Raw genomic sequence first — 22,982 nt, forward strand, 5'->3', positions numbered from 1 at the left:
TTTTTTGTCTTTTTGAGACAGGGTCTCCCTGTAGCCCCAGCTGGCCTGGAACTCACAGTGATCTGCCTGCCTCTGCCTCCCGAGTACTGGGATTAAATGGGTGTGCCACCACACCCGGCCATGATTTCTTTTTATAAGATTGTTATAAAAACTTTTTTCCTAGGCTGTCACTGATAGTCAGTGGTGATGATGATGGTGATGACAATGTGCCACCAAGAACTATCAACACTACCAGAGCAGTAGTTTCCAAATCTTAGGTAGGCTACATTTGAATTACAAGGGAGATGTATTTTTTTGAGGCACTATCTTCATGAGATTATAATGCAATTAATGATTATAATGGGTAACTAGGTTCACAAACAATATGTAAGACTAAAGATCCCAATGAAAAGACTACAGGAAAGATGGAAGATGTTGGGGATCCTGGCTGGCAGCATATCTAGGCCAGGTCTGCTCATTATGCGGCTCTTACAGAAGCAGGAGAGCCTTGTTTCTTGGGAGGATGCCTGCACTCACTCATGCCTTGTGCACTTGTTCATATCACTGCAAGAGATCATTATCAATGGGCAGATATGCCCCACTGGAAGGGGTGGGTCCCCAAATTCTTCTGGGTATACTCAAGGCCTGGAGTGTTGGGAAGACCAGGCTGGAAGTGGGGTTTCCTGGGTGGAGGCCTCACCAGACGTGGCTGAACATGGATCTGCTAGAGCACCCCTCCCACTGACCCTCCTGGGGCCCCACCATCACCTCTTGATCTGTTCCTGCTCCACTCTAAGCTCCTGCACGACCTCCTCAAACTGCTGCTTCTCAGCCTCCAGCACCTGATTCAGACGCTCGAGCTCCTAAAGGGAACCAAGGAGGAAGAAGAAAGTCATAGGCGGCATGGGGACTCCCTCTGCCACTAGCCAGGGGCCCTCTGGAATGTGACTCAGTTCAGACTTGCAAGTAAGTTCTGCAGAGCCCTGACTTCATTCAGTGGCACACAGTTTCAACTAACCCAAAATCTGTGATGAACTTGGACCATGACAATAGTCAGCAAGAGGGAAGATGTACTTAGAAATGATCCTAATAAGGTCCTTTGGCAGATGTGACTGTAATTCTGGACGTTGCTCTTCTGGGCAATTTCAGTGACTAACACCCTAAGGTGAAGTGGCTGGCCCTCAAGCATGGAACAAAAAATAAAATGTGAAACATGTTATTTCTAGGACACAGAATGACATCAATTAGAAGTGGCAAAGAAAAGCTATTCTCAACCCAAGAGTTAGAAACCAAGATCTCCTTAGGCAGGGCGTGGTAGCACACACCTTTAATCCCAGCACTTGGGAGGCAGAGGCAGAAAGATCTCTATGAGTTCGAGGCCAGCCTGGTCTACAGAGTGAGTTCCGGGTCAACTGGGGCTACAGGGAGACTCTGTCTCAAAAAGACCAAAAAAAAAAAAAAAAAAAAAAATAGAGAGAGAGAGAAAAAGAAAATGTGATCTTCTTATCAAGGCATCCAAGTTAGGCGGACAGCTTCTGTCTTCTTAGTCCCTGGGAACAGGAGACTCAGAAGGCCCAAGACAGGTACCAGGGGATCAGACCAGTTCCTTTAGTGAGGTCAGCCAGCCTGAGTGGTTTCCCAACAAGGTGGAGCCTCCAGGGGTTCTATTTTTCTGGGGCCAGTGGCAGGTGGTATTAGGGATCCACTTTGTGGGAAGTTGGTTCATAGAAATTTTGTGACAACTGCTTTGCTTCTTCACATGTTATGCTGTGGTAGCACACTATTTCTGTATCTGCTTTCTCACCTTCCAGTTCCAAATTACTTCCTATTCATTTGGGGACTTTATTCTCAAGCATAATAGCATCCTAGCCAGGAAGTAGCAGTTCTTATCAGGCAATGTTGCCCTTGGCAATGAAGACATGCGGAGAAGAAATGAAATATGGGGGGCGGGGCTGGAGAGATGGCTCAGCAGTTAAGAACACTGACTGTTCTTGCAGAAGACATGGTAGCTAACAATGTCAGTAACTCCAGTTCCAGGGGATCTGAATGCCTCTTCTGGCCTCTGTGGGTGTTGCACTGTGCACTTACCTACATGCAGGCATAACACTCATACACATAAAATAAAAATAATAAATAAAATAAAATAAATTAGAGAGGGTAGAGTCTGATTTCAAAGCCCACGACCCCTATTTCTAAGCTTCTTACCTAATAGTTACTTCTTTCCCATCTAATCTTTATCGGCACATAGTCACAAACTTAATCAGCTTGCCAAAAGTGGTCATTACCTGGACTGCTCCCTAGTGTTTTGGAGCCCCTGGGCACATGAATGGCCATAGGTAGGTGGGTTCATAGGACTGACTAAAACCAATGAATATGAGCAGAAGGAAAGATATCTTCTGAGAAGATGGGGTGGAATGGACTATGGTCCCTTTACCCTGGCACATGGTAGAGGCTCCCTTAGCCTGGAACCCCAGGATTAAGGACACATGGAGCAGAACTCCAGTCAGCCCATGTAGCCACGTGAGAAATACATTGTGCTATTAAAAGCCATAGACATACAGGGGCCGTGGGTTATTGCATATGACATAGCTATGTCTATATGTGACATGTCTTACATAGACAAAATAAAAATAAAATTACATTTTAATTCTTATAGTCACCCCTTCAATTGCAGAAAACTTCAGAGCTTAAATATACGCGCTGTTGCTAGTGATGATGCTTCTCGAGTCTGAGTCAACAACCTTGACTGATTCCCCTCTAATGGTGTCTGTCAGCTGTGCAAGAACTGCTGAGAAGCCTAAAGAACTTACTAACCACAAGCACCCCCGAGTCCCCAAATCACAAAGTCACTTGGCTCTCCCAGGTCCTGAGGTTTCTGCTGCTTCAGAAATGATCCCCTAGGACTGAGTGGAGGACTCCTCCTTATAACCTTGAATCACCTTCTCTGGAAAGCTCGTTACACCACAACTTGCAGCTGTTTTCTTTCACATACTATTACACTGGAATATCTTTTTGTCATTGAAAAACTGGAGGTTGGAGCTAGAGAGGTAGCTTGAGGGTTGAGAGTACTGGCTGCTCCTGCAGAAGACCTGGGTTCAATTCCCAGCATCCACATGGCAGCTAACAACTGTGTGTGGCTCAAGTTCCACCCTCTTGTCACCTCCAAGAGCATTGCATGATATGGGTGCACTTTCATACATGCAGGCAATATATCCATACACATAAAAATAATAAATAAAAATATTTTTAAAAAAAGAAAAGAAAAACTGGAGGTTGATGATTAAAATGCAAACCTTCCCTCCCTAGCACTCAAGCACTTCATGATGCCAGCAGATGCCAAACAATGCCTCTAAGAACCCAAAAGAGAAAGTAATCTGCCTGAAAACAATGTGGGGGGGGCAACTAGTTTGCTTTTCTTTTTCACCTCATCTTACCTTGCTTGGTCCTTCAGTGGTCCAAAGCATGATAAGATGTTTCTACCTGCGTCAGTGGCTCGTGGTACCCGGGGAAGCATCTGCTACTACAATGAAGGGGTCAGAGGAATGGGTGCCCATGAAGCAGAGTCCTCCAGGGTCAAAGCAATTTTCTCTAAAGAAAATGCAGTCTTCATGGGATGCTTGAATCCCCTGCTTGATTTTCTGTCTAGAGGTGGCCAAGCTCTGTATGAATGGCTCTTGTGACAGAAAATCTATCTCCTTAAGACAGGTCATTTTGCCCTTGAACAACCTGAGAAGAAGCTCCATCCCCTCCCCCAACCAGCTCCACTGCTAAAAAAGTATGGGCAAAAGATGGAAGATTTCTGTCAAAATCTTCTCTAGGATCCAATAGCAGGTTCTACTAATTTCCACAGCTCTGCTCCTCTCCAGACCTTTGAGTCACCTCTGCCCGTGCAGGCTTTCCTTCCCTTCAGCAGCTGCCTCAGTCTTGGTCTCTCTCTCACTTCCTTCCAGCATATTGCTCCTCCGCTCTCAGGCCTGTGGATCCCAGCCCACAAAATAAGAGCTAGCAGACAGCAGACAGGCAGGGGCAAGGGTGTAGTCAGCACCTGGCCATTCCAGGCTGCTATAGTGCACTTAGGGAAGGGGGCAGCCAGTGTTGCCCACCAGATCCATTTCAGCCCAAATCTGCCTCCCTTCCAACTTTCCTCATGGAATCCAACTTCTCTGTCTTGGCCCATCAAACAAAACTAATTTCTTTTCCCTTCAAGTATTTAAAAATCTATTTTGTTCCCAAGTTGCCCATCCTACAAAACCAAACAATTCTTGTTTGCTGTGCTTCACAGACCACAATTTCTAGTCCTCAATAAAACTAATTATACTCTTCAAAAGAATGCAGGAACAGAGACTCCTGATCAGGAAGACTTAATCCAATGAAGACTCTGCAAATAATTTACAGGCTCAATGCGATTTCAGGAAATAGCCCAGTGAGATCTTTTTTCTTCTAATTCTCTTCATTCATGCTATGTCTATTTACCAAGTGTGTAATATGTTCCAAGCACCTGCCAGACTCTACAGAGAATCTGAAGATGCTTTTGTGGAGACTATGGTCTAGTACAGTTATTAATAAAACCAGACCAGGATTTTAGATCAAATGCAGGAATCCAATATTATTAAAACAATCAAACATGGGGCTGGAGAGATGGCTCAGTGTTTAAGAGCACTGACTGCTTTTGCAGAGGACGCGGTTTTGGTTCCCAGCACCCACATGGCAACTAACAACCATTTGTAACTCTAGTTCCAGGGGATCTGATGCCTTCTTCTGACCTCTGCTGGCATTGCACAGCACAGGTGTACCCACATACATGCAGGCAATACATTCCTACACATAAGAGAAAATAATAACTTTTTTAATTAAAAAAAAACCAAACACATTCAAGCAGTATTACAAACCAGGATACACCACATGCAAGACAGAGACCCAGTTCTGGGTAAAGCTATCCTGGATGGGAATATAGTAGAGAACTCCAGGGAGGTGGTAAGAGGGGAAATTAGCTGATTCTTGAGCTGATTGATGTAGGTGAATAAATGGGAAGAAGTGGATCAGGGCTTTAACTAAGTGGTAGAGGGCTTGCTTAGCAAGCACAAAGCTCTGGGTTCAGTCCCCAGTACTGAAGACATACATAGGATATAGGAACAATGCATAGGGCTGGGGCTGGGGGTATAGCTCAGCAGCAGTGTTGCAGTAGCAAGGAGGCCCCTTGGCAGAAAACTGGTCAGGAGAGTAGGGATCTCTGGCCTGAGTGGAGACTTGACATTCCAGTTTTGCTGAGTGGATCATCTGGTCACAGGTCTCCCATAGGAAGAGTTAAAGTTTACCTTAATTCATGCTAAAATGATAGCAGGAATGCCTAGTGCATTAATGAGATAGCGAACTTTTCCTGCCCTAAATCCCGCCCCCTAGCATAGTACCTCCAGACTGGGCCACAGACACATAGCTTTCCATAAGTCTGCCCACTTTTCTGAATTCTTCAGAAAAGAGAACCTCTTTTCTTCTATCTCTTTTCTAAGCATGTTTTCCTTAACACTCTGGGCTGCCCCAACATTCTGGGTTTCTTTACTAAAGTCTCTGTTGTAGCCATCACCCACACCCATCCTACCCTGGCTAAACCGGCATGGCTTTCTGGCTTTTTTCCCCTCTTCTGTCCTCTATCCTCAGGGCAGATGTTGAGATTTACAGCTTACCTGCCTTGAGGATTTTTCCTTAAACTCAAATAAAATTGTCTTAAAGCCTCCGTTTCAGTTCAGTTTGAGTCCATTCTTAAATTCTTTTATGAATTAGACTAAGAGCCCTAAAAGGGGGCCCTGTTCTCCCCTGTATCATCAGAATATGGGCTCAGTGTACACAAGGCCATAGGGTCTCCCTTTAGCGCCCAAAAAGAGAAAGAGAAAAGATAAGAAAAATATGTAGCAGGAAAAAGGAACACTGAAAAATTGAGAGAAGTTGTCTGTGGATTGTGAGAGTAAGGATAAATTCATGCTTTCCAAGTTTCCTACAAAGAGTATTTCTATTGGGGGGGTAGTTGTGTCTAGTATCAAAGAGGAACAAGATAAAGAACTGAGAACTTCCAGCTCCCAGTCCAGAAAGTGAGGAGCTTCAAAGTCACCACTCCGCCCCAACAAGTGAAAAGCTAGAAAATGAGCCGCTCTTCTCAGATTTGTCGAGAAATGAAGCCATAGAGCAAGCTCTGGCCTGACTGGAGAAACAGGGACACAGAAAGCAGACATGAACAGGGCAGAGAGTCTCCAGCAAAGCCTCAGTGAGAAGCAGAGCAAAAGCAGGAAAGCCTGAATCATAGTTGCTGAAGGCTCAATGTGGACAGGTCTTGTTAAAGACCACTATGGGGTTCCAGTTTCAGGGGCCCCTCACACTTGTATTTGACCTCTAACATTTCTCCCAGGTTCTCACCGTGGATCTCAGGGAAAAATACCATTATGCTTCCAGCAGGGCAAAGAAGAAAGCTGCCCTTTCTTGGTTTTTGTTTGTCGAGGCCTGGACTACCAGTCCTCCTGCCTCAGCCTCCTAAATTCTGGAGCTCCATGCATCACCACACCCAGCTCATTCTAGTCTTAACAAGCGCTGCTCTCAGGAGAAGCTATTTTACCATTGGGCTGGGTTGGTTTTTTTTTTTTTTTTTTTTTCCGGTCTTTTTGGGACAGGGTCTCCCTGTAGCCCCAGCTGGCCTAAAACTCACTATGCAGCCCAGGCTGGCCTTTAACTCACAGAGCTCTGCCTGCCTCTGCCTTCCTAGATTTAGTGACACAGTGGTGAGGTGTTGAGGGAGTTCTATGAATAGGTCTCAGTACTTTTGTGAGCTTGGGCTCCTAGATTTCACAAGTGCTTTTTAGTCCTTTGTTCCTAACTCTCAGTGGTATAAAATGGCTAGAGTGACCAGGAGTTTCATATTCCCCTTCTCCCAGGGAGGTGAGACCCTGATAAAATCCCAATGAACAGCTGGGTACAGTGACGCACGCCTTTAGTCCCAGCACTCTGGAGGCAGAGGCAGGCAGATCTTCCAAAGTGGATGTACAGTTTTGAGAAAAGCCACAGAGCCATCAAAAATATCCACAGACACATCTGATAAAGCATTGGAATCCCAAATATACAAAGAACTCTTAAAATTCAATATGAAAAGCAACAATCCAATTTTTAAAACGTGCAAAAGGCCTTAACAGATTCTTTACTAAGGAACAGTTATGAATGGCAAAAGAGCATATGAAAGATGTTGAACATCCTGTCATTAGATAATCACCAGTTAAAACCACAATGAGGAGGTGGGATGGTTCAGTGGGTAAAGGCAAGCCTGATGACATCAGTCGCATCCTCAGGACCCATATGATAGGAGAGAACCAACTCTTGCAAGTTGTCTTCTGACCTCTATGCACACATGCTGTGTCCACACTTACACTAACAAAAAATGAAAATATTTATAAAACAACAAGATACCAGGGCTGGAGAGATGGCTCAGTGGTTAAGAGCACTGGCTGCTCTTGCAGAGGACCGGGTTCGATTCCCAGCACCCACATGGCGGCTACAAACCATCCTTAACTCCAGTTCCAGGGGAATCTGAAGCCCTCTTGTGACCTCCGCAGCATTGCACAACACGGATGCACTCACATACATCCAGGCAATAAACTCATACACATAAAATAAAATATTTAAAAAAAACAAGATACCACTACACAGGTACTAAAATGTCCCAAATCCAAAACAGTGGACCACAAGGTAACAGGAACTCTGGTGCAGTTGTTGGGGGGGAGAGGGTTTGGCGCATGCAAAGCATCACCATCACTTTAGAAGACAGAGAGGCAGCTCCTTACAAAACATTCTTCCCCATGTGATCCAGCAACACACTCCTTGTTACTTATTTAAATGAACTGTTACACACACACACACAAAAAAAAACTGTTTCTGGATGTTTATAGCAGCTTCATTCATACCTGCCCAAACTTGGAAACAATCAATAAGTCTTTCAGGGGGAAATGGACAAACTGTGGCACACCCAGACAACAGAATTTACTCAGCTCTGAAAAGAAATGAGACATCAAGCCATAAAAAGCAATGAAGGAAACCTAAATGCAGTCACTAAGTGCAAGAAGTCAATTTGAAAGGGCCACAGAGTATATGATTCCAACTATATGATGATCTAAAAAAGCAAAACTTTGGAGACCAAGAATGGTGGCGCATGCCTGTAGTCCCAGCACTTGGGAGGCAGAGGCAGGCGGATCTCTATGAGTTCAAGGCCAGCCTGGTCTACATAGTGAGTTCCAGGCCAGCTGGGGCTACAGGGAGACCATGCCTCAAAAAAGATCCCAAAAAAGAAGACCAGGCAGGGTGTGGTGGCGCATGCCTTTAATCCCAGCACTTGGGAGGCAGAGGTAGGTGGATCTCTGTGAGTTCGAGACCAGCTTGGTCTCCACAGTGAATCCAGGCCAATTGGGGCTACAGGGTGACCCTATCTCAAAAAGACCAAAAAAAAAAAAGAAGACCAGAAGACAAGTGGTTGGTTGCCTGGGGTTAGTGGGAGAGATAAATACATGGAACATGGGATTTTAAGGTAGTGAAACTCCTCATTGACTACAATGGTAGATTAACACCGTTTTACATTTGTCAAAATTCAAAGACTACACTATATCCAGAGTAAACCCTGAGGCATGCTGTGAACTTTGAGTAACAGCAATGTCAGTGTTGGCTTCTCAGTTGTAACACACACACCACTGTGCTGTAGGGTTCATTAATAGCAGGGAAGGTAAGGGTAGCAGAGTACTTTCCACTTGATTCTGTTGTGAACCTAAAACTACTCCAGTAAAAGTGAGAGAGAACAATTCCTCCCTTCCTGCTCACTTCTTTACTACTTTTCATTTTACCTATATGGCTCTTTTGTTTGTTCTTGAGACAGGAGGGTTTTACTATATAGCCCTGGATGGCCTGGTACTTGTTTGGCAGTCCAGGCTGGCCTTAAACTGAAGACAATCCTTCCTCAGTCTCCCAAGTGCTGGGGTTATGGGTGTGAGCCACCAAGCCTGGCTCTCTTCCTCCCTCCCTTCCTTCTTTTATTCAATCTTTGTTTAAAAAATGCCTGCATTGATGCTGAATACACCCATGGTATGCAATGCCTGCAGAGGCCAGTGGATCCCCTGGAACTGGAGTTAACTAACGGTTGTTAGCTACCATGTGTGTGCTGGGCCATCTCTCTAGCCCACATTCTTTTTTTTTTTTTTGAGACAAGATCTCATATAGTCAAGGCTAACCTTGAATTTACCACCACTGTCCTCCCTCCTGCCTCTAACTCCCAAGTACTAGCTAAAATCATAGGAGTATGCCACTATGTCTGACTATATGATTTACATTATTTTTTAATTATTTTTATTTTATGTGTATGTGTGTATTGCCTGCATGTAGGTAAGTGCACCCATGTTGTGCAATGCCCGAAGAGGACAGAAGAGCCTGTCAGATCCCCTGGAATTGGCGTTACAGTTGTTAGCTGCCATGTGGGTACTGGGATTCGAACCCTGGTCTTCTGCAAGAACAACCAGTTCTTAACCTCTGAGCTATCTCTCCAGACCTGCAAGAACAACCAGTGGTCTTAATCACTGAGCCATCTCTCCAACCCAACTACTATATTTTTTAAATAAAATTTTTCCTTATTTTTATTTTATGTATATGAGTGTATTGTCTGCATGTATGTAAGTGCACCCACATCAGACAATGCCTGAGGAGGTCAGAAGAGGGCACAAGATCCCCTAGAACTGGAGTTAGAAATGGCTATTAGGTGCCATGTGGGTTCTGAGAACCGAACCCAGGTGTTTTACAAGAGCAGTCTATGCTCTTAACTGCTGAGCCATCTCTCCAGTCCCTGACTATATGATTCTTAAGAAGTTGATGCCCAGTGCAGTGTGAGAATACAGTTAGAGTGGGAGCTACAACTTAGGCACTTCTGACAAGACAAAGCTTTTTGTTCCTATGGCTTAGGACAGTATGAGCTCAGTGACCCTATCACAGGCTAAGCTTTCAACTAAGACATTACACAGCAAAGTCTTTTTCCACCATATTGAGCTTGCTCTGCTCTATCGAACCTGACCTAAACTGCAGGAGTATACATGTAGAAATAAGTCACTAGAAGGCAAACTTCAGCTCCATGAAAGGAGGAGCTTTGACCATAGTAGTTACCCATCACAGAATCAGGGCCACATTCATCATGGTGTCAGCAAAGAGCTTTACATTTTGAGTGGTTCCTTTTACCCAGCCTACGTTCTGACAGGGAGCATCCACAGTGGCAAGACTTGTCAGACTGACCATGATCTCCCAGAGTTCAACCAGAAAAGGAAAGGCTGGCAGGCTGCCCTCTTCCAGGGGGAGAGATGAGACCACTGGGAACCAAGGAGCCAGGGGTGCCAGGGAAGCATGGTTTTCTGGCCCCTGGCAGACATACCCAGCTTGTTCCTGTGCCCTTTGTACACCCTCAAACTCCCAATCTTTTTCTGACCAGTGGAAGATACCAGGGCTGCATGATCACAGGGTGTATTTCCCAGAATTCTAGTCCATTGAACCTCATGGCAACCTAGAGACAGTCGAAGCAGGCATTCCTTTCATCAGGCATTACCCATGAAGAATCTGAAGTTCGGAGAAGTCAAGTGACATGCCCAAGGTCACACAGACAGTGATGAAGTTGAGACTCTAATCCAAGTCTCCAAATTCCAGACCCTGAGGGTTCCTGTGGGTCAGGCTCACACACAGGCTCCCCTAGACCTCACACATCATTGTAACAATCTTCACCTTGTCTCTGGAATACAGTACCCTTTCTAAGTGACCCAATGCTCTGATCTGGAGTGGAGATGGGGAATTACTGGGGATAGGTGAACCCACCCTATGAGTGAGCAAGCTAAGGAAGGAAACATACAGGCAGAATGACTTTGTGGTTAAGACAGGAGTAGAATCTGGGCTCTCTTTCTGACCTAGTATAGGCCTCTGATAAGGAATTTGAACCTGAGGTGGTTCTCTCCCTGCTGCCTGTCTCCCAAGCAGCCTCCACTGCACAAGCAGCTGGGCTTGAGCCTTACTTGTAGCAAAAAAAGTGCTCACAGCTGCCAGCGTCCCACTTCGATGCTGTGGAATTAAGAGAGGCCTGTGTGCCCTGAGTCTCCATTGTCCTAATTTCTCATCTAAGACCTAGATAGAGTGTCTAAATTTTCCTTGGGCCAACTGCCGCCCCAGATTCAACCTCTGATGGCTGTGTCTCCTCTCTCCACCAGGGGCTGTGGCTCCTACTCTATCCCATGCTAGGCTTCCTGAATCATCTGTCCTTAAAGACACCAAAGTCTCACTCTAATGTATAGGACACTAGAGAAAAGGCCTAAACTCTAATTTGGGACCTACATGAGAGTCTGGAGGCATAGAGGCTCAAACCCTAGAAGAGGCTCAGTGATATGGTACCAGTCCTCAAACACATCTCCAAATTCAAATCTTCAACCTTTTTCCCCCACTTTTTGATGTGTAATCAAGGAAATAATTCCCAAGTTTAGTTGGAATAACAAATGGATATAGCAGGTAAAATTTTGGAAGAAAAATGAAGGCAGATTGTCCTAGTGAATTAAAATTAAACTGTAATGTGAAGATGTAAGAATCAAACCTGTTTGTTCTTAATTTTGAATTTAAAATTTTGTCTATTATTTTATGAATATGAGTGTTTGCCTATATGTATGTAAGTGTACCTGTGCAAGCAATGCCTGTGGATTCCTTGGAACTGGAGTTACAGGTGATTGTTAGCCACCATGTAGGTGCTGGGAACTGAACCCAGGTCCTCTGCAAGAGAAGCCAATGCTTTTCACCACTGAGCCATTTCTCCAGCCTCTATTTACTCATTTTTATTTTATGTGTATGAGTGCATGTATATAGGTATACCACGTACATGCAGTACTCATGGAGGCCAGAAGAGGAGGTTGGATCCCCTGGAACTGGTGTTACAGACAGTTGTTAGTGCCATACGGGTACTGGGATCAGAACCCAGGTCCTCTGCAAGAGCAGCCAGTGTTCTTAAGCACTAAGCCATCTCTCCAGCCCTCATTCTTGATTCATTCCACAGTCACCATGCTCTGATCTTGGACCAGGTGCTGTGCTAGATCTTGGAAGGTTTGGGGTACAAAGGAGTGCACTGTGCTTGTTGACTTTAGGGTATGTTTCAGAGTCTTATGAAGGGCATTGGGGAAGGAACAGAGTCCCCGAGCTGAGTCATGGCTGGGTACTGAGTTACTGCTGATGTCCTGGGAGAAGATAAAGAGAAATGACAGGGCAAAAGGAAGTGGACTGTCAGTCTCTCTCTAGGTAGGCTCCTTTGAGCAAGCCATTCTGTATATCAGGCCTCATCCATGTAGAAAGGACCCATAATAATGTGAGCACAAATCAGGTAGTCATTAAAGTATACACAAGGTGCTAAATGCTTACCATGTAACATGTTGTTTAATTTTTATATCTCTAAAAGGATGGGTTTTATTATTATTCTCATTTTCAGATGAGAATATTGCTGTTTAGAGAGGTTAAGTAGCTTGTCAGGGGTCACATAGCTAGAAATGCTAAGATTAAATACAATCAGAGGTAGCCTGGCTCCAGAGTCCCCTCTGCTTACTACCCTGCCCTGCCCTTTAGGTGTGGAAATGAAGTGGACCTCAGTGACTCCCATGAGGGTAGAGTCTCCTTGACCTCTAGGCTGCTTTAAGCCACTGCAGAGCCTCCACAGGGTTTATACTGTTGACTGGCAAAATGAAGGAATCTCTGAAGTCATCAAACCCACCAGAAGCCCCTGGCGGATAATCCAGGCCATAACAGCCTCCTGTGGCTATCAGCCAGCAGGTAGTTTATGAAATGTTTGGATGGCTTTTTCTCTAGCAGGTACTCATGCATTTTTTTCCTTTCCTTCCAAGGGTTGACAAGGAGAAATATACTTCCCACCAAGAAGCTACAGCAAGATGCAGCACTGTCACCTCAGGGACCTTCCCACTCCATCCCATCTGAGGTCTCTCAGGTAAGTCTCTGGGTGCCTGGTCCCCCTACATCATTCCCTAGTGCCAGCTTTGAGGGGAGGTGGGGTGTTCTGTGCAGTCTTGACGTGTGCCTACCTCTCGCTGCTCCCTCTGAAGACACAGTTCTTCTGTCTCTTCCATCAGCTTGTCTGCCAAAGCAAGCACACACTCATTGAAAGCTCAGCTCAGGGGTCCTGAGGGGCAGGTCCTGAGGTGGCCTCTGTCATCCAGGCCATCTCCCAGGAAAGAGCTGAGTACTCCTGCTAACTAGAGGCTGGGGCCTGATGAAAGCTGAGGATAGAAGCTGCTTCACTGGCCCAAGCCGTCTCCTTCCTTTCCTGTCATTGTCTCTGTTTTGTGGTGAGTACTCCTGCTAACTAGAGGCTGGGGCCTGATAAAAGCTGAGGATAGAAGCTGCCTCACTGGCCCAAGCCGTCTCCTTCCTTTCCTGTCATTGTCTCTGTTTTGTGCATTCATATATCCATGGGGCGCTCAACCATGGAGGCTCAGGTGGGACTCTGCAGCCCCAGGTCTCTGTAACCGCCTCCCACTTTGACTAGTGCCTCGTTAGTAGAGGAGGGCAGAGTCCTGCTGAAGAGGCAGGGTGTGTGTGTGTGTGTGCCTGGAATAGGTGGAGGGGGACCCAGGGCTGAGTGTCTAAGCAGGCTTCCCAACAGAGAAGCAACCTCATCTCATCATCTCTCTCAACCAGAACATATTTAGCAGACAGAACACAGGAACCTGGAGCCCTGCGGCCAGGTTTAAAGTGGGCTTAGTGGGGTGAAAGGGAGGGCAGGTGGAGGACCTGGGGCCCGGGCAAGAAAACATTAGGTCCATTTCTAGATTCTTCAATGAACGCTTGACAAGGCCACCCCGCCCCGGCCCAGCCCCAAGTGCAGCCTCAGGGAACCTCAGATTTCAGTTCACCCCTGTAGCCAACCTAAATACTCCTGTTTTTCCTTAGCTAACTGCAGCCCCTGGGCCTCCAGGCTTTTGATCATGGCTTCTCCCAGCTGGGCATTCTTCCAGGTCCTGGAGAGGGTTGGGGGATGGGACAGAGGAGAGGACAGGTGAAACAAAAATGGTTAAACCAGGAGACAGGGTTGGGGAGAGAGAGAAAATACATGTTCCATGCTAGCCCCTCCTCCATCCTCCAGAATCTCAGCTCACTCTGGCACCCAGAACTCTGGGTACACCACCAACATCGATCACTTATAGTAACAGGAGGCTGAGGTTGCAAAGTGGGCCATGGGGAATGTGCCAAGAGCACTTGCAGAGCAGAGAAGGATTGCTCTCCTAGCATCTTCCTATACCACCTCATGCCTATCACCTTGCATAAGGCTGGGCACTCAGTTATTGTTTGGGTCAGAAGTGTAGATCAGCTTGAATGGGTATATGCCAGGTCACAGGTTTGGGTGCAAATGGACTGTGTCAGGCAGGGAGTTTCTGTTACTTGAAACTTGATTTGTAGGACACTATCTCTGGTCCTTACTACGGTTAATTGCAGGTCTGGGGATGTGAGATGGATGTGTTGAGGTGCTAAATAAAAGGACTCACTCCCAATAACTGGAGGCAAATGATGTCCACATCTGCCACCTGTCACTGCAGACACTTCTCAAATTTACCACTTAGGGGACCCTCACAGATGCTCTAAATCCTGAGCTGTCTCCTTCCACACATTCTAGTCAGTCCCACGGCCCTCTCTCAGGACCCAGCAAAGAGGCAGGGACTCAGGGTCAGCCTAGCCCATCTGCTCTCATCCTGGCCCTTTGGAGGCCCTGCTGGCAGACACTTACACCTTCCCAGACTCCTGCAGCATCTCCAGCCACTGTGTCTGCTCAAACTCAGATTCAGCAGCCAGCAAGACATTCCCCTGCCAGGAAGAGGAGGCAGAGTGAGAGGCATCCACTCCAAGGGAGAGGGAGGCCAGTTCTGCTATCCCAACCCCACAGAACTGAGCCACAGCAGCCCTCCCAGGCCAGATTGCACAGAGCTGTTCCCAGGGAACCAAGTTGACGCTGCTCTGTCCTGCCAACCCTGGGCTGGGGGAAGGGCCTACTCACATGGAAGTCCTGGTGTGAGATCTTCATGGCATAGGGCATACTGGGCTCTTCTCTGGCCTCTACCAGGCAGCCACCCAGTGGGATGACACCCTGACAAAGAAGCAGAGCAGGCAGCCCCACCTCACCCAACTCACATCACTCAAAGTCCCTGGGAGCTCCCAGAGAAAGCCAATAACCCCAGGCTGGACCACACCCCAGGGGTATTAGACCAAAGCCAGAACTGATTCCCAGAGGGAAGAAGAGCTGGAGCTGAGGCAGGCTCTGAGGTCCAGGAAGTATGTGTGTGTGTGTGTGTGTGTGTGTGTGTGTGTGTGTGTGTGTGCATGGGTGTCTAGCCCAGAAGACCAGAGGGGGTCTTGAGCCCTGAAGGGATTTGTTCTCCACGTTGTAGGCCAAAGCAAGATAACAGACAGCCCCCCTCCAACCCCCAGATGCCCCCAGTGGGCCTCCTTCACTGTGGACCTGGGAAGGACCCTCCTCACCTTAGGATGTATATTGAAGTATTTGTTGGTTTCAAAGCTCTTTTTTTCACTCTCAGAGTAATAAAGCAGAAAGCTTTCTTTGATGATGAAAAACCTACAAAGGTAAGAGGAGAAAAAGAGTGAGCTCTCTTGGGACAAGAGCAACCTTGAGGGCCGTGGACTCACATGGGAGTCTATGAGACCAGTTCACACTGCACGTTGCACAAAGGTCTCAGTCTGCCCTTCAGACTGCATGACCCATGCACCAGGGCAGTGAAGAGGGGGGCCCATGACTGGCTTCTAGGGTTGCCTTGCCTGTTTCCTATGAGCTGTCTTCCTCAGCACAATAGGAACCTGTTGTCCTCCTGAGGTTCCTTTACCTCTTAAGTGATCACCTCCAATTACATAGGGGCTCTGCCAGGTGTAGGAGAAGGGGAAAAAGACATGTGCTTGTAAGATGGGTGTGTTGGTGCAATCAAATGGAATTGGGTACCAGCTGCTGAGGCCAGGTCTGCAGTCCTGACACCCCAAGGTGATACATTTCCTTTTGTCTTAGAATGCACATAACCTCCTTCTGGGACTCAAGTCTAACTAGGGATCAAAGTAGACATGGTGTTTTATGGGTATTGGGAAGCAAATCCTCAGTGCCAACAGGAACACTTGGCCCACCTTGGGGATTCTTTCAGAACTAATGACTGAGGCTGTAAGAAATGAAGCATGCTCCAGAGGAAGATCCAATTAGGCCTCAAAGCTCCTAAGGCTCCAAGACACCAGAGTTCTCCCCCTCCAGGGACACTGCTGTGCTGTGAACCTAAAAGAAGATGGTGGGGGTCCCAGGTTGTTGAGTGTGCGTGTGTGTGTGTGTGTGTGTGTGTGTGTGTGTGTATGCCTGTATATGCACACAGGGGAAGGTTCAGAGCAGCAACAATGGAGCCTGCTAGTATCGACTCACAATGGCCAATGGTATGACTGTCTCACCTGCTAGGCATTCAGTGATAGGACACTGATCACGATGGGAGTGTTTATACTGTGAAAATTAAATACCACAGAACTGCCCTCCCTTCCTTCCTCCCTCCTCAAGAGCCTGTTGTTAAACCATTCCCAGCATCACTTGTTGAATCTTCTTGTGAGGAGCTTGAGAAGAAGATGCTGGTGGCCATCAAGATGTCAAACAAGGGCTAGAGAGATGGCTTGTGGTTAAGAGCACATACTGTTCTTGCAGAGGATCTGAGTTAAATTCCCAGGACCAATTTCAGGTGGCCACAGCTGCCTGTAATTCCAGTTCCAGGGGATCTGACACCCTTTTCTGACCTCTGAAGGTATCTGCACTCATACATGCAAACCCCACACATGTATGTAAAATAAAAATAAATAAAATATTTTATTATATGTGTATAAGTATATTGCCTGCATGCAAGTAACACACCCATGTGGTCCAGTGCCTGAGGAGGTCAGAAGAGGGCATTGGGTCCCCTGGAACTGGAGTTATGGACAGCTGTTAGCCAGCATGTGGGTACTAGAAATTGAAGCCAGGTCCTCTGCAAGAGCAGTGAGTGCTCTTTCCGCTGAGTCATCTCTCCAGCCCCCATACACCTATAATTAAAACAATAAAGATAGTGGTTATACCTATAATTAAAAAAATAAAGATAGGGCCTGGAGAGATGGCTCTGTGGTTAAGAGCATTGGCTGCTCTTGCAGAGGACCCTGTGTTCGATTCCCAGCACCTACATGGCAGCTAACAGCTGTCCGTAACTCCAGTTCCAGATGATCCAATACGCTCATCTGACCTCCACGGGCACTGGACCACACAGGTGCACTTACATGCAGGTAATACACTCAAACACATAAAATAAAAAAGAAAATAAAATATTCAAAAATAAAAAATAAAGATAAATCTTTAATTAAAAAACCAAATCAGACCCTATAATACCACAAACCAGATGATCTTCCCTCATCTGCTGTGGGGACCTGTGGAGGACAGTCCTGGGATTTCTGGCAGCTGCAAACTCTCTTCTCTTTCTTGAGGGAACTAAAGCTCAGCTCAGCTTTGTGCTTTGGTGCACGTCTCATGCCAACCAATTTTGTCTTTTGTTTTTTCTCTTTTGAGATTTTGGGGGTGGGGGTCTTGCTATGTTGCCCAGGATGGTCTTGAACTCACAGACTTGAACTACCTCCCAACCCCCATCTCAATCTCCTAAAGAGCTAGGACTACAGGCCTGTATCACCGTGCCTGGCTTCAACTCATTTTCTTTACTTGTGGCGGCCCTCTCTGCCCAACCACAGAACAAATGCAGCCTAGTGGACCCTGCTCAGGGGTGATACCCAAAAACATCAATGCTTCCTGAAGCCTTCCTGCCCCCAGCAGAGAGAGCAAGTTACTACCACTTGCAGAGATATTCTGGGCCACACAACAGTTGGGCCCACCCCACACTGGGCTTTTCTGCCACTTCTGCCCTTCCTGATCTCTGTACTCAAATGGAGACTGAGTTGCTCCACCTGGAATGTTCTAACCTGCTGTTATCTCTCTTCACTGCCAGAACTTTCCTCATCCTCGGTGCCCAGGGCAGTCTGTACTGATGTCTGGGCTCCTGCGCTTGGCACTAAACATCCACTGCCACACCTGAAGTCTTCTTTATCCAGAGAGGGCCACTAGAGGGTGGGGCTGTACCATATCAGTCCCATGGGAAAGGCAGATGTTTCCTGACTGTAGCAAAAGAACATCACAGTGTAGAGAAGAGTTCAGACCTGCTATTTTCCAGTTTGGGGGCAGGGGGTGGTGGGGGTTACTTGGGCAAGAAGACTTAGCTCTCTTTGCTTGTAGAGGCACGGGAGATGCCTTGGGCAGTCTCTGCTCTGTGGCCAGACTTCAGCAGACCCAGCTAGAGCTACTATGGACTACCACACAGGCATACCTGGCACAGACCTAGAGGCAGAAGGCAAGCTCCTATCTGGCAGTAATGAGCACCACCCACCATGCCTTATTTGACAAGCATGCTTTGAAGGCCCCAAACGTCTTTGCTTTTCAACCTGCCTCAGTGATGGCCATTCTAGCTAGTGACTTTTGCTCAGCAGCAGAGAGGCTAGAATCCAAGTGCCCTGCAGTAGAAGGACACCTCTTCTTCTCACACCTTCCTCCAAAGTCTCTTTGTTCCTAAATACCCTCATTCAGACTGCAACACTGGGGTCACAGCCTTTGGGCCCTGAAGAGCTGGGCTGGCGGTACAAAGGCTGCCATGGTCACCACTGACTTTGTAATTCTCACGTATTGGCTTCTGTGTGGCAAGTTCTGCATAGATCAGAGAACTTGATTCACTGGAAAGCAGGCTTTTCATTCCCATTTTACAGGCAAGGAAAAAAAGGCTTAGGTGTGAAATAACATGCAAAGCCCCATACCTACTCCGAAGGCAAGCTGGGATTGGGTCACCAGGCCTTCCTCCTGCTTCCTAGGGTGCTGCTCTCTAGATTCAGGGCCAGCACACACCTGGACGGGAGGCAATGAATCCCCAGAGCTTCATGCATGTTAGGCAAGTACTCTACCAACCAAGCCATAACCCCAGCCTCCTCTCTGGTCCTAAAGAACATTTCTACCTCCAGATGAAAGAGCATTTAAGTCATCAAGATACTTTGCAGTGTGTTTTATTGACTTTTTTTTTTTTTTTGGTCTTTTTGAGACAGGGTCTCCCTGTAGCTCCAGCTGTCCTGGAACTCACTATGTAGACCAGGCTGGCGTTGAACTCACAGAGATCCACCTGCCTCTGCCTCCCGAGTGCTGGGATTACAGGTGTGTGCCACGTGCCTGGCCCTACTGACATTATCTTATTTCAACAACTCTAATGATGGACTTTTTGTGTTTTGTTTTGTTTTGTTTTGTTTTGTTTTTGTCTTTTTGAGACAGTATCTCCCTATAGCCCCAGCCAGCCTGGAACTCTGTAGACCAGGGTAGCTTTGAACTCACAGAGATCACCTGCCTCTGCCTCCCAAGTGCTGGGATTACAGGCATGTGCCACCATACCTGGCAAGTGGTTGTTGTTTTGTTTGCTTTGTTTTTCTAGTTCACTGGTAAAGAAACCATGGATTAAGCAACTAAAAAGGGACAAATAGAGCTCTGTACTGTCAAAGCCCAATTTTTTTTATTACTTTTATTTTATGTGTATGAGTGTTATGCCTGCATGTAGGTAAGTGCACCGTGTCATGCAATGCCTGAGGACAGAAGAGGCTGTCGGATCCCCTGGAACTGGAGTGACAGACAGTTGTTAGCTGCCATGTGGGTGCTGGGATTTGAACCCAGGTCTTCTGCAAGAACAACCAGTGTTCTTAACCTCTGAGCCATCTCTCCAGCCACAGACTCACCCAAGCTCTTAGCTGCTTGTGTTCCGCATTGCTGGGACTCTTCATCATTCATGACCAGTTAGTTGTTTCCCTTGAGCTGATCTTTGCAAAATGATTGCAATGCCTACGAGGCTCAGGTCAAAGAGTGGTAAGGAGGCACTTAGCCCAGGTAAGTACTGTGCTAGTCTCCTGGAGCTTAATGAGTCCTTACCCTCAAGGAGCTTAGAGTTCATGCAGGAGAAAACATGTGGAAACAGTTTTAAAATACTTCGTGTTTCAGGGCTGGAGAGATGGCTCAGCAGTTAAGAACACTGGCTGTTCTTGCAGAAGACTCCCAGCACCTACATGGCAGCTAATAACTGTCCAGTTCCAGGGGATCTGACCACCTCTTCTGTCCTCCACAGGCATTGCAAGACACAGGTGTATTTACCTACATGCAGGCATAACACCCATACACATAAAATAAAAATAATAAAATATTTTTTAAAAAAATACTTCATGTTTCTGAAGCTTTATCTTTTTGCCAGGCACTGTCTGTATAACAGCATTATCTGTGTTAATTAATTTATTGCTTATGTTCGAGAGGTGAGGAAACTGGAGCACAGAGAAATTAACATGTCCCAGATTACACAGTGGGTAAATGAGAGAACTGGAATTCCTCTAGCACACTAGCATATAGGATGCATATAGGATGCAACCCAGAAACCACCAGGAGGCTATGCAGTGGCACTGTAAAGCACCAGGATGAAATACTGTGACATCATAACTTAGTGGAGTACATTGCAATGTTACACAGCACCAAGAGGGTATACCAAGAGGGTATATTGAGACACTGTAAAGCACCAGGACACACAGTAACAAGGTTAAGTTTTTGTAAACAGAAGCATGCCAGCCGTGGGGTTGGGGGGGTCTGTGGTAAAGGGCCCTGACCAACATCTGAGAGATCAAAACTGATTAGGGTTTTAAAGGATAAAGAAAGGTGTCTTAGGAAATTGGGAAGAGGTAGAAGAGGAAGGATGCTTTCCAGAGAAGGACATATGCAGAGAACAGCGTGTTCCTATGTTGTGTACAAATACTGCTGAAGGGGTGGTCAGCGTGTGGGGGAGGGAGAGCAGAGAGTTCAGGTCTAAGAAGCGGGACTGAGAATAAGAAGGGTTCTCCCTGCACAGAGGGTTTTAAACAAGCACTGGGAGGTCAACTTGTGGTTTTAGAATTGGGGAGGTGGTCTCAAGGAATCTACAGCGGGCCAAGGGGCAAACTGGAATTGTGAGACAGTAAAAATCAGCAGATTCGTTGAATAATTAGACCAGGCAAGATGAGTTAAGTCACAATGACACCATGATCAGGACTGCAGCTTGAGTGAAGGGATGGACACAGGTGCCATCTGAAATGAATTAGGGAGCCCAGGACAGTTTTCTTAAGCATGGTTTCCCTTCCCTCTACCTTGTTCTGAGTTGTTAACACTGGCCTCATGGGAAAGCCAGTGGGAACTGAGGAAAATGCCACTCAGAGCACAGATGCCTTTTGTGTCAAGCAGATCTGGTCAAAGAAGAACCCAGACAGTTCATTTTATTGAACTCTTCAATGCTTACAGGTGTAGACCAGGGGGAGGGAAAATTGAAGCTGGGGAAGGAGGTGGTGTGGTATGTGTGCACATACCTACAGACAAGTAGGCACACACCTACAGACAAGTAGGCACACACACATACACATAAATGTAAGAAAAAAACAAAACCTAAAAGAGAGAGAGACAGAGAGACAGACAGGTTTGAGAAACCAGGGAGCAAAGAGCCCCTCTGAAGGTACTTGCCCTAGTGTGAGAGATTGGAGGTGTTTGACAGTGGAGAAGGTTGGGGGTAGACTGAGGGATAAGTCCAGTTTAGCCTATATTGTACAACACCCCACACAGAATCCCTGAGTTGTGCACCTCTTGGGGATGCGCACCTCTTGGGGATTAGCAAGATTTAGAGATTTGATCTCAGAGCTCTCAAGAAAGGAGCAGGAACCTACCCCATGGATGGGTGGCTGTGTTAGACCTGGGTTCCCAGCAAGGACAGGGCAAGCGGAGTCCTAGATGACACCATTGGTAGTATCAGAAGGTCGAACATCCAATCTACCTCTTGCTGACCCTGGTTAAGGCCAAGGCCCTCCCTCCAACCCTCATCACCCCCACCCCCTTGTCTGGAGTCACCCAGGTCTTTGCATCTGCATCTCTGCTGCTTACAGAGGAAGGCAAGAACAGTTACCACCTTACTCTCTAGACAGCTCTCCCAAATTCTCTTCTCTCTGCTAATGAACACTTGGATTCCTTTCCCCTTCTTGCCCATGGGAAAGAAAACTGACAGTGAGCTCAAGGGCATCTTCCCACTGAGAAAGGCAGGGCTGTATAAGCAAGGAGGTAGGGTAAGTGGCTGGAGGCTCCTCCTAAGACAGACCCAGAGAAGGGGTTTTATAGAACCCAGCTGGCCACAGCCAGTTCCATTCTTCCCACTGGTTATTTGTGCAGCAGGAGCCTTTCTAGGCCCCCTCCCCTTAACTACCACAAGGGCATCAATTGCCAAGGGCAAGCCTCTGCAGTAGCAGGTCTGAACTGCCCTGTCCCAAGTCTTCCTGTGGTCACTAATTAGCTAAGAGGTCCAGGGGCGGCACTTAACAAACAGGAAAATGGAGCCCAGAGGGAAGCAAGAAGAGGTTGTGCTGAACATCATGCCTTCCCTACACCCAGAACCTCTGATTGGCTGTTGCTGACTCAAGGGCAAATTGTGTATGTATATGGCAGGGATGTTCCCTAGAGCTCGTAGTGAGATGTTGGTTGTTTTCTGAGCCCCAGAGGAGAGAGAGTCTTTGTATAGTGGTAGCTCCTAAGAAAGAAAGAAAACAGGAGTGACAGTCTCTTTCAAAGGGGGCTAGAGAACTTAACTTGGAGCTGTGTTTACTGTTTTGACTTAGGCTGGTTTGTTTGAGGGTAACTGAGAAGATTACTGATGGAGATTCTCAGGTCACCAATCCCAGGGCTAAGGCTATCCAAGCTGTCCTGGGCTCCACCAGTATGCTTTTGACTAAGACTTTTTCCTGACACTTCTCAGCCTCCAATCAACTATGCATGCAGCAACCAGGGTCCCCTAACTTGAGGGTCC

At 46.8% G+C, this 22,982-nt stretch overlaps 1 protein-coding gene across 1 annotated transcript in view; it reads right to left on the reverse strand.

Moving 5' to 3' along the window:
• The window catches only part of Plekhd1 (pleckstrin homology and coiled-coil domain containing D1), a 31,073-nt gene that overhangs the window by 5,548 nt on the left and 2,543 nt on the right, over positions 1-22,982 (reverse strand). Inside the window, exons 2-7 of the mRNA XM_008845938.3 lie at positions 15,538-15,631; positions 15,056-15,145; positions 14,789-14,865; positions 13,933-14,024; positions 13,089-13,141; positions 748-842 (exon numbers count right to left, since the gene is read on the reverse strand). Coding sequence (XP_008844160.1) covers positions 748-842; positions 13,089-13,141; positions 13,933-14,024; positions 14,789-14,865; positions 15,056-15,145; positions 15,538-15,631 — 501 coding nt within the window. The remainder of the gene's footprint in view (positions 1-747; positions 843-13,088; positions 13,142-13,932; positions 14,025-14,788; positions 14,866-15,055; positions 15,146-15,537; positions 15,632-22,982) is intronic.

Source organism: Nannospalax galili, unplaced genomic scaffold (assembly GCF_000622305.1).
Source record: "Nannospalax galili isolate Female #2095 unplaced genomic scaffold, S.galili_v1.0 scaffold42, whole genome shotgun sequence".
Lineage (NCBI taxonomy): Eukaryota > Metazoa > Chordata > Mammalia > Rodentia > Spalacidae > Nannospalax > Nannospalax galili.